The sequence below is a fragment of the Lissotriton vulgaris genome, chromosome 8 (genome assembly GCF_964263255.1).
Source record: "Lissotriton vulgaris chromosome 8, aLisVul1.2, whole genome shotgun sequence".
Classification (NCBI taxonomy): Eukaryota; Metazoa; Chordata; class Amphibia; order Caudata; family Salamandridae; genus Lissotriton; species Lissotriton vulgaris.
In genome coordinates this window covers 1,116,228,057-1,116,240,112 of record NC_141696.1, presented here as the reverse complement: position 1 = coordinate 1,116,240,112, position 12,056 = coordinate 1,116,228,057, and the positions used below count along the sequence as shown (strand labels likewise).

Sequence of the window (12,056 nt, the reverse complement as noted above, 5' to 3'; positions counted from 1 at the left end):
CTAAGTTTGCATCGCATGTGCTATTTCTGTGGTGGTCCTGGTTCTATTACAGATTGTATAGAAGTATAATGGACAATACATCTTTGTTCCATACTGTTTCCACTATTTTATAATTGCCGAATGTTATTGCTCACCGAACGTTGAGATTCCGCATATTTAGCCTGACAGATCTAATCAGATTGACAAAGGTGTGCCTATCAGGATTGGGTTGTAGTGTTTCAGTTCAACTGCTCACATCCCTATTCAAGGTGGTCTATTAACAAAATTACAAAGCCAAAATGCTTCATTGGGGTCCGATCAAGAACACATCATATATAATCCAGAGAAACATTGTTTAAAATTCAAACATTAGTTATGTGGTTCGTGGTCTTGTAGCCATATCTAGACATCAGTTTGGTACCTGTTAAGAGTTGCAATAAATGAATTACAAATTTCTATCTGGCAACTCATCACCTGAAATAATCCAGACCCTACACAATGAGACAACACCACTGGATAGCATAAAAGGCCACTTTTATTCTATAGATCAGGCAATTTATAATAGCCATACACCTTTAAACAGTTGTAATTTTCACTTATCTTCAAACCATTGAATTTGCATATTATGCCAAAACCATAACATTTCTTTTTGCACATGTTTGTTTATAACTGTATATTTCCAAACCAATATAACTTCCTTTTCCTTGAATTCACGACCATGTTTCAAAATCTTATCCCTTTCCATCTTTCTTCCCTTTTCCCCCATCTTGTACCTCCCACCACCCTCTCTCCTGAAGGACGGTCAAGTCCGCTCTAGATAATAGGATACACAACAATTGCCTGACCTAACGTGGCATATTTCGTGTTTAACATATCTAAATTCACATAAAAAATTGTTAACAGTATACAAGAATTTTATTAATTAACATCTTGTCATCAGGGTTGGGTGGGCGGGCCTCGCCGAAACGCTCCTGCCTCGGAACAGGAACCTAAAATGGCGCTCCCTGACTAAACGCCTACGCATTAAGCCTCGCGCGCGCTGCCCTGCACTAACGCGTCATCGCTCCTGGTCTGTCCCATCGGGCGAAATCCGCGGGGGGAGACCGCTTCGCTCTGCTCCCCCCGAGGATCTCATCGCCCGAAATAATCCAGACCCTACACAATGAGACAACACCACTGGATAGAATAAAAGGCCACTTTTATTCTATAGATCAGGCAATTTATAATATCCATACACCTTTAAACAGTTGTAATTTTCACTTATCTTCAAACCATTGAATTTGCATATTATGCCAAAACCATAACATTTCTTTTTGCACATGTTTGTTTATAACTGTATATTTCCAAACCAATATAACTTCCTTTTCCTTGAATTCACGACCATGTTTCAAAATCTTATCCCTTTCCATCTTTCTTCCCTTTTCCCCTATCTTGTACCTCCCACCACCCTCTCTCCTGAAGGACGGTCAAGTCCGCTCTAGATCTTGACCTCCCCCTATTCCGCCACCCAGGAAAAACCTTGGATTTTTCCTGACCCCACCCATGCTGTTTTTTTTTTTTTTGTTTTTTTTTATTCCTCCCTTTTGGAAGACACCCACAGATCTACTTTCAAACTTTTTGATAACATGTCTCTGATCTCAAGTATGTAATACGCCATCCCCAACTGAGTTAAATGGACGCCGTCTTCCCTAAACAGATGGCCGTCCTTTCCAGTGATGCTGTCATGTGCAATTGTCTGGATCCCCAAACCCACACAGAAAATCTTCATGGCCCTGTTTACCTTTTTTCTGGCCTTTTCCATGTCAGTCTGACTCCTTGCATTCTTCCATTGTTGCCTAAACACAAATTCAGTCCATACTAGGCTGGTCCCTAGCCAGTTGTTACAAACCACAGCTAAATCTAATTGCATGGCTTTGATTAGACTTAACCCCGATAATGCCACTAGGTCATTTTCGCCCAGATGGAGAATGAGCATATCAGGACCACCCCTGTCATACCTGATCTTAGCCAATAAAGGAAACAAGTTCTCCCAGCGCATGCCCCCTTTACCGCACCAGTAAAGTTCATGCCCAGCGCCGGGGATACCTAAATTCCTTCCATAGATTTGATGATCCGCAAAGATCGCGGCCCACTTCACAAATGAGTGTCCTACAATCCAGATTTGTTTTTTGGCCGGATTCAAACCCCGAATGTCACCTAGATGAAAGAAAAACAAACCCAATAAGAAAAAGAAACCATACAAATTGATTCTTAACAACTTATGACTATGGACTAATGTCCATGCGTAAACTACAGAATGTGTTTATTTATTTATTTATTTATTTTTTTTTTATTTTTTTACATAGCGTGCACAGCAGTTAGAACTCCACCTTCCTATCCTTTTGATCGCACTCCAACCCAAACCCAAACAAGCTGCTTCTGATGCTGCTCCTATACGAAAGGAATGTGTTGCATAATTCATTGGATTTAAACCTAACAATAAAAGTGTGCGTCTCATGACCACCAACAGCTGGTGAATCGAAAGTTTTGCACCTGTCTTATGCACAAAAATTGGCCCACCCAGAACACCTGTGAAAAACTGAAACTCTCTCCACTCTTGTACTGGGCAACAACCTTGCATGTGGGTCACTTTTAGGTGTATCCACACCCCTTGCCCCAATTGATCTGTTTTTGATTTGCATAACCATATTTTCAAGGTATCGCCCTCCAAGCAAACATCCCTGCCACATAAACCGTAGTCGGTCTTCAAACCTAAAAGTTCGGAAACTCTAAATGCTCCAAAAAAGAGCCATATCATTACTAATCTAAAAAGCCTAATCTCATGAACATTGTAACAAGATTTGTGTAAGGACCCTAACAGTTGCTGGAGCAAATCAAAAGTTATTGGTGCTCTTGTGTGTGGACTTGTCGCCTTCGCTCTCTGCAACCCCTTCAACACTCTCTTCACCAGTACATGGTTATTTGGGTCCCGGCCCCAATATAATTGTCCGTAGAAGGAAATCCCCGCTAGCTTACCCGCTATAGTGTTATGTGACAAACCTTTATCAATTAAAGTTAAAACAAAATCAAGTATAAGGGGGATATACATCTCTTCTCTTTTTACTAAGTTATAAGTGTCAACATAACTTATAAATTTGTGCCATGCCAGCATATAACTTCGTTGTGTAGATGACGCTATTGAATTCTCCACCAGCTGTAGTATCCTTAGTCCCCTAGAGCCCAGACGCTGAGGGGCACCGATGATTTCTTGACTGCTGCTCCCGGGGCCAGTTCGCGAAATCTGTCCCACTGGGAACGAGAGAGCGCATCAGCAATGGAGTTATTGATACCTGCAATGTGTGCTGCCCGAAACACAATATTCAGACGCAGACTTAACAACATGAAAGCCCTCAAAAGGCCTAGCACTCTCCTGTCCCTAGCTTTCTGCCTGTTTATTAAATGAACTACTGACATGTTGTCTACATGAAAAAGGATCGTCCTATTGCTAAGTTCCTGGCCCCATACCTGCAAAGCGACTAAAAGGGGAAAAAGCTCCAAAAACGCTATACTGCGACCTTGGGAGATCCACTCTTCTGGCCACCGCTCGGCGCACCAGCGCCCATCCCAAAAAATGCCAAATCCATGTAAACCTGACGCATCCGAGTACATTTGCACCTGCCACTTCATGCTTTCTTCGATGAACAATAGCGGCACTCCATTGAAATCCTCTAAAAAGAACAACCAAATCCTTAAATCCTCCTTTATGTTTCTGGTGAGCCTGATTTTATGATGTGGCAGAGTTGCTCCCGACATGGCCATGCCCAATAACCTGCAGCATGTCCTTCCTGCCCGAACTACTCTGCACGCAAAGTTCAAATATCCTAATAGTTTTTGGACTTGCCTGAGTTGCAATTTGTCTACCTGAAGGGCCTCTTGAATGCATGACTTAATCTCTTCTAACTTCTTCCTAGGAAGCCGAGCTACCATCTCCACTGTATTGATCTCTATTCCAAGAAAAGTAATCTGTATGCTGGGGCCTTCCGTTTTATCTCGTGCTAAAGGCACCCCAAATGTTTCTGCCATATGCTGAAAACTTGTAAAGCTCTCTCACAATGACCGGACTTCGCCGGACCCATAAATAAAAAGTCATCAAGATAGTGACACACCTTACCTACCCTACACTCTTGCTGAAAAATCCACTGCAAAAATGAACTGAACAATTCAAAAAGGGCACAGGACACTGCGCACCCCATTGGTAAAACTTTGTCAAAGTAAAAATATCCATTCAGCTGCATGCCCAAGAGCTCGAAATCTATGGGGTGTATCGGTATCAATCGAAAAGCAGACTGAATGTCGCATTTGGCAAGCTCGGCCTGATCCCCTAAACTTCGCACCATTTTTAAAGCCTCATCCACTGTAGTGTAAGAGACTGCTGTGTCCTCATCAGCAATAAAGTCATTTATAGAGCTACCCTCCGGCCAAGAAAGGTGCTGAATCATGTGGAATTCACCTGCAGCTTTTTTAGGAATGACACCTAGCGGCGACACCATGAAATGAACAAACGGCATCTCCTCAAAAGGCCCAGCTATTCTGCCTAAGCAAACTTCTTCTGCCAGTTTCCTACCCACCACCTCCGGAAAATCTCTAGCAGACCTCAAGTTCTCTGCCCACCGCCTGTATCTGGGGCCCTGGTAACCAATTCGAAACCCCTCCTTAAAACCCCAATAAAGTTTGGCAGCCGCCTCGCTATCCGGGTACCTGTCTAACCAAGGGGTGAGCAATTCCCATTTAATTGGGGTAAAAGCTTTTTGGTATAGGAGGGAGTGGAGTTCCCCTGCCCCTGGCTGCATGTATTTGTGTTTGGGGGGTGTGCTCGTTTGCGTCTGATGCAGGCGTAAGGCACTGAAATAGCATATGTCTGCCTCCGCACTGGGAACACTCGTGTTTGAATCTACAATATGGCCGGTTACAATACCCCCTGTTGTAATTCCAGCAGGAGCCCAAACCGCTTGGATGGCCCCTTGTAACGAACCCCGCCCCTCCCTGGGCGGCGCGCCCTGGAAAGGACCGGTACGCCACAGGCAAGCCGCTAGCTGTGTGAGTGGTTTCCGTAAGCTGGGAGGATGCCATCCATTGCAACCATAATTCTGTATCTATGTCACCCCAGGATTTTGAAGGGTCCATGTTCATCCTGGCCCTGAACTCCTCGTCGTAGTTCAGCCAGGAGAAACCACCAAAATGCATGTGGGCTTTGCGTACCACATCCATATACTTGAAGAGTGAAACTGCCCTTTCCGGATATTTTTCACAATAGATACTGGAGAAAATTAAAAAGGCCGACGACCAATTGTCTATATTTCTCGGCACCCTAGGGCGTCTTGCCAGTTCCATCTCCTCCTCCTTGGACCCTTCTCTAGATTGTACATCTCTGTGCAGTAAACGGAAAACATCTACGTAGTCATGCTGCCATATCTTTTGCTTTGTCTTGAGAGACAAATGAGTTCCTAGCGGCATTGACATGCCCATATAAGGCAACCTGCCTGGCACCTGTGAACTGCCTTCAGTGCTTGTTTGTCTGGTGTTGTGAGCTGACTTACCAACCTGTACACATGCCTGTGCGGGCCCCCCTTTGCTGTGTACCTGAGGCTCCTGATCTTGGACCTTTTCACCCATAACCTGTGAAGAGACATCCCATGCCCCCCACCAACGCGGCTTACGCTTTGGAAGCTGTTCGTCACGTCGTCTCAGTTCTTCTTGAGAGATCCGCTCGAGATTCTCCTTCTGTAGACCAGCGTCCGCATCTTCTTCTTGGACCTGTAACGATGGAACAGAGTTCGTTGTCCCAGCCCCCCTCCCTGAGCCCACTGCTGGAGCTGATTGTCTTTGCTGCAAACCTCTCAGTTGTTTGCCAACATTCCGCTCCTCTAAATCCTGTGGAAATGTCGCTCTCTCTGCTCCTATGACTTGTGGGGCAAAGATTTGGCTGCTTCCTCCCGGACGCTCGCCATCTCCCACACCCCCATCGTAAGTGTCCCAATTAAAAACAGGCTCTCGCTCCAAAAACCTGTCCGCCTGTTGTGGATCCGCCATAAATTCCACATTAAAACCACCCTGATTAGTGGCCGCTTTGTCCGTCGCAAATTCCCTACCTAGCGCTCTCCTACTGATTGACGTATTCCTGGTCTGACGTTGCTCCGCTCCAAAGCCACCTGACACCCTATCTGTCTCTTCTACTAGGATCCTCTTGCTGTTTGGTTTTCTTACATCCCTATGTTTCTGTTGTACTTCCGCAGAGGAGGCGCTCTACCCACACCCACTGCCCTGTTAGACTGCGGCCCAACTCTGTCTCATCTGGCGCAAAACCTAATGGTGACTGGCGTGCCTCTGGGAAAATGTAGTCTCTGTTAAATCTGGTGTGCTTCAGCCCATTGTCGTACATATACTGTATAAAATCATCTTGGCCTTGTTCTGCCGGAGCCCCCTCCCTAATCTGAGAAACCTCCCCTACCTCATGTGTCTGAAAACCTTCTCGCTCGGGTGGAAAATATACAGAAAGGTCCTCAGGGGTGTTGTCTTCAATTCTAAAATCACACCCTACATCCTCCAGCTCCTGTTCACTGTGCCTGGACCTAGCGCATGGTATGTTTAACTGGGAGCAGGCGCCCATTGGGTGGCTTGGCGCAAGCGCAGCCTCATCCTCGCTGCCGCTCGAATAATCCACCAAAGGCTGTGGCTGGGGCTGCTGGGTTACTAATGTGGGGTGCTGAGGCGTGCAATTGGGGCCAGCTGTTGATTTGTGGCCCTCGAAACCTAGGGGCACAGTAAATATAGGAACTGGCCTAGGGCGGGGCTGCCTAACTGGAGCTGCTCTAACCTGTCTGCCCCTGCCCACCGCCGAGCGCTGGGGGCCTGGGCCAGACCCGCCCACAGCTAACCCCTCCCTTCCTTGCGGGGGCGTATCCAACTCACCCGGCAGCCTGACCACACAGCCAGTCCCACGGAGCATCGCAGGGGATAGCGAGCGGGAGGTCTGCCCCCTCCATAGAGCTGCTTGCCTGGCATGCCCCACTGCCTGTCGAGCCCCTCTGGCCGAACGAGCTCTCCTCGCGCCCCTCCTCGCAGTCACGGTCTGCCTGCATGCCTCAATGGCTCTCCTTACGCCATTCGCCGCCTGTCTCCTCGGAGGTCTGTGAGGAGGGGGGGGTCAGCTGCGCCGCCGGTGCCTGCCGCCAACAGGTCGCTCCTGCCGGCTGCCGCTATGACGCGGAGCGCCTCCTGCAGTGCCTCCTGTGTCACCATGGCCGCTCCGGTAAGCTCCGTTGCTTGAAAGGCACTTATGTTTTCTTCAAAATGCCCCACCTCGCCGAAACGCTCCTGCCTCGGAACAGGAACCTAAAATGGCGCTCCCTGACTAAACGCCTACGCATTAAGCCTCGCGCGCGCTGCCCTGCACTAACGCGTCATTGCTCCTGGTCTGTCCCATCGGGCGAAAATCCGCGGGGGGAGACCGCTTCGCTCTGCTCCCCCCGAGGATCTCATTACATAGATTAACAACATGCATGCATCAATCTAACAGTGAATCAAAAATAGTGTCATACAACATTTATATATTTATAGTTACATCTTGTTCTAACATACAAAGTACACATAGTCCACAGTTATTGATATATTAGCAATGCCAGTCTTTGACTTATTTCAGATTAATATTATACAATTTTGCATTAAACAATATTACCCCAAGTAATCATTCAAACTAATGTCTGGTCTGGTGAGGATTCCAAGGAGAAGATTTGCTACTGCAGGAGCAGTTGCAGTCCTGAAGGAAATTGCATCTGGATATCTAGTGGCATGTGTACAATGGTAAATAAAGTGCCACACGTGGTAAGTATCTTCAGTTACTTTATTATATGACGGAGCGCCGGGGATACACAACTGCTTGCTATGAAACGGTCGGCGCCAATGCACAAAATGGCCGCCTTCCGTTTCCGTTGCTGTCCTTCCTGTTCCGCCTAGCGGAACACTAGAGCGCTAACGCAAGAGCGTAACCACATATCTCCCCCCTTTAATCACAGTGAATCAACAATAAAAGTTCTTACTTCCAGTCCATGTTAAAGACCTTGAATCTCTCTGGCGTCTTCACTTCTCTCCCCACTCTGGTTCTCACCTTCATCGTTCTCTCACTGCATTCCTGTTCCCTTCTTCCAATGCTCTCTTCTCCTTGAGTTCCACCCTTGTCTGTCACCTCCTCGTTCCTCTCTTCAGTCCATCCGCTCTTCTGTCCTTCTCGCTCTCTTGCTCCACCTTCATCCTCAACTACTTCCTGCTGTCCCTCTTCTACGTTCACATTTCTTCCTCTGCTACTTTCTTCTTCACCATCTTCTTCGACATTCTCTAGACCTTCTTCCACATCACTTTCCCCTTTGATGATCCTGCTGCATCTGGCCATCCGGTCCTGTGACCATACCTTTCCGTCGCTCAGCAAAGCCGATCGGTCGTACGGCTCCAGAACTTGTAATGGTGGCGAGAACTTGCTCTCGCCCTTCTTCTTGAGGACTGCTAGTTTGACTCTTACCCAGTCCCCTTTCTCTAGTTCTGCTCTCTTTACTTTGTGGTTCTTGTTGAAGTGCGTCGTATAGATCTCCTGTGCTCTCTCTAGGTTCCTTTTTACCACTGCTGGAGACCACCTGCTCTGTATCACCAACTTCCTCCACGCCTGATTGTCCTTGGTGAACGCTTCTCTCCCTCTCAAAATCTTAAAAGGGCTGTATCCGGTGCTTCCCGGTGTGATCCTGTATGCCCAGACCATCTTTTCCAGTTCCTTCTCCCAGTCTAAACCATCATTGATGGCAGCCTGGATGGTCCCCATAATCACGCGGTTAAACCGCTCCACTTGGCCATTTCCCGCAGGATGATAGATGGGTGGGTGCTTCACTTCTATCCCATTCCTTTCTGTGAAGGTCATCCATTTTGCCGAACTGAGGTCCATTATCGCTAATGATGACTTTCGGAATTCCTTCTCTTATGAATGTGGACTGCAAGAAGTTCACCACCGCCTCAGTGTCCATGTTTTCTCTTACTTCTACTTCAGGCCATTTGGAGAATTTGTCCACCAGTGCTACTACATATTTCTGAGTCCCTGCTTTGTTTAGGATTGGTCCCAAAATGTCCACTGATAGCATTTCCCAAGGTCCATCCGGTATTGGAAATTTCCCCAGGGGTGGTCTGATAAGATTTTGAGATTTGTCTGCCTTGGCACAAGATTCGCACTGCCTCACGTGCCTTTCAACCTGCGCATCGATGGCCGGCCACCAGTAAGCTTGCCTGGCAAGGGCCTTGGTCTTGGTGATGCCCTGGTGTCCTTCGTGTAGTAAGGCCATCAAGTGTTCCAGTATGCCTTTGGGTGGTATCACTTTGTCCCCTCTCAACAAGAAGATGGAATTCTCGGCCAGTAATAGTTCCTCTCTCACCTCCCAGTACCTTCGGAGCTCTTCCCTTAGACGTCTCTTCTCCGGCCATCCATGGATGACATACCCCTTGATGGCTTCAAGATCGACATCCTCCTTGTATGCTTCCTCCCACTCTTGCATGCTTATCACTTTCTCTGCCTCTTGGATCGTGGCGACTACATAGCCTTCCCATGCCTGTTCTTCTTGGTCACTCCCCGCTTCCATGGCCGCTGCTCTGCTAAGGAAGTCTGCCACTTTGTTCTGTGGCCCGGGGATGTGTTCCACATCGTACAGAAAGTCTAACAGGCGTAGAGTCATTTTAGCAATCCTGGGTGTGGCGTGCGCATGGCCACTCGATGTCAATACTCGGACTAAGGGTTTGTGGTCCGTTTTCACTAAGAATCGCGCTCCCCACAGGTACTGGCGGAATCTCTCCATGGCCCACACCACTGCCAGCATCTCCTTCTCCACCACGCTGAATTTTTCTTCGTTGGGGGCTAGGGATCTGGATGCGAAGCTGACAGTGTGCATCTCGCCATTCTCTGTTCGTTGCATTAAAACTGCCCCCAGTCCTCGGTCACTGGCGTCCGTCATGAGGATTGACTCTGCCTGGGGATCGAACCCCTTAAGTGGGATGGTGGTACTCATCTCCTTCTTTAATGTCTCAAACTCCGCTTGTTCTGCCTGACCCCACAGGAATCTGTTCCTCTCCTTGAGCAGCTGTCGTAGGTGGTGCGTCTTGGAAGCAAATTGTGGCACGAACTTGCTGTAGTATTCGGCCATTCCCAAGAATGACCGAACATCTTCCTTCTTGCTCGGGGTGGGTGCATCTTGAATCGCCTTCATGTTTGCGGTTTTGGGCTTGATCCCTTCTTCACTTACTTCGTGGCCTAGATAAGTGACTGATTTCACTCCCAATCTGCACTTCGACCATTCCGCGGTCAGTCCGTTGTCTTGTAGGATCTTGAATACTTTGTGGAGCTTTTCATTGTGGTCGTGCATGGATTTCCCCATCAACAAGATATCATCTTGGAAGAATTGGACATCGTCGACTCCTCTCAGTAATTTGTGCATCATCTTTTGGAAGACCGCGGCTGCCGAAGCTAAGCCAAATGGCATCCTTACGAATTTATAACAACCAAACGGTGTGATGAAGGAGGTGAGGTGTGTACATGAGGGGTGTAGTTTGACCTGGTGATAGGCCGACGATAGGTCTACTGTTGAAAACGATTTGATGTTCTTGGTCTTGGACAACATCTCGTTTATGCGTGGTAGGGGGAACTTGTCGATGAGTATATTTTTGTTCAATTCCCTCAGGTCCACACATAGTCTGACCTTGCCGTTGGGTTTTTGAGCTACCACCAAGGGAGAAAGCCACTCTGCACTCTCTATGGCTCTGATCACCCCTTCTTTCTCGAGTCTGTCGAGCTCTTGTTGTACCGCCTCTCTGCTCCTGAACGGGATGTTCCTCACTTTGTGCACCACTGGCGTCGCTCCTTCTTTCAGCTTGATTAGGTGCTTGTATCTCGCCAGCTCCCCTATTTGACCATTAAATACTCTTGGGTACGCCCTTTTCCATGACTCAACGTCGTCTCTTTTCTCCATGTCCATAAGCAGGATTTTCTCAATACCTCCTGGATTCAGCTGAATTCCTAAGGCACCCTGGTCTCTCCAGCTTAGCACTGAGGGGCCTTTCTCCGCTATGTATAGTTTTCACATGGCTTGGCGGTCCCTGAACTCGAACGATAGGGGACAGTACCCCAACATTGGGATCTTCTGTCCGGTGTATGTGACGGGACGCAAGTCCATGGGGTGTAGTCTTTCTCTGTGTGTTGACACAAACTTGTCTTCCCATACTTTTCTTTGAATTATTGAGATGGGAGCTCCACTGTCCGCTATCATTTCCAACGGTATTCCACCGATGTGCATGTCCAGTCGGGGCTTGTCTGTTCCTGAGCTATCCATCTCCAATACCTGGACATCTATGTACAGGATTTCCTCTAGATCTTCAGTTTCTTCTGACTCATTGGTATCGTCCTGCTGCTCTCGGTCAACGTACTTCACTGTAGTTCCTTTCGGTTTCCGGCGGCATACTTTTTCGTAGTGACCAAATATTCCACAATACGAACATTTTGCTCGGAACGCCGGGCATACTTTGTCATTTCCTAGATGGGTGACACTCCCACATCTGTAGCAGCTCGGACGTCCTCCCTTGTTCCCTCTCAGGTCTGTGGGATTGGTGGACTTCTGCCTTCTGCCATCCAGATTTTTCTGCGGTTCCCTTTGCCTAGGGCGTTCCCCTTTTTGTTGTGTCATTATCTGGCACACCAACTGTGTACCTCCTGTTTCTTTCTTGGCTGCTTGGTAACAGCGTTTTGACAGTTCTGCTTTCTTTACCATGGCCCAAATTTCTTTGAGCGGGGCGTCACCGTTCACCCATAGTTTCTCCTGGACGTGGGTGCTCGAAGTGTGCATAATAATCTGGTCTCGGATTAGATCGTCGTGTAGGGCTCCGAATTTGCATGTGATGGCGAGTTTCTGCAGGGCAACTACGTATTCATCTACAGTTTCGCTACTCTTTTGCTTCCTTTGGAAAAAATTGTAACGGTCAATCGCAACACACACGACCGGCCGGAAGTGTGCGTCTAGGTC

At 47.7% G+C, this 12,056-nt stretch overlaps 1 protein-coding gene across 1 annotated transcript; it reads right to left on the bottom strand.

Moving 5' to 3' along the window:
* Positions 1 to 1,549: 1,549 nt before the first annotated feature.
* On the bottom strand, positions 1,550 to 6,048 carry LOC147698342 (uncharacterized). The gene is made up of 2 exons (XM_086933430.1): positions 5,676 to 6,048; positions 1,550 to 2,175 (listed from the first exon to the last, which is right to left on the bottom strand). Exons 1-2 carry the CDS (start codon positions 6,046 to 6,048, stop codon positions 1,550 to 1,552), a joined length of 999 nt encoding a protein of 332 aa, XP_086789556.1.
* Between the last annotated feature and the right edge of the window lie 6,008 nt (positions 6,049 to 12,056).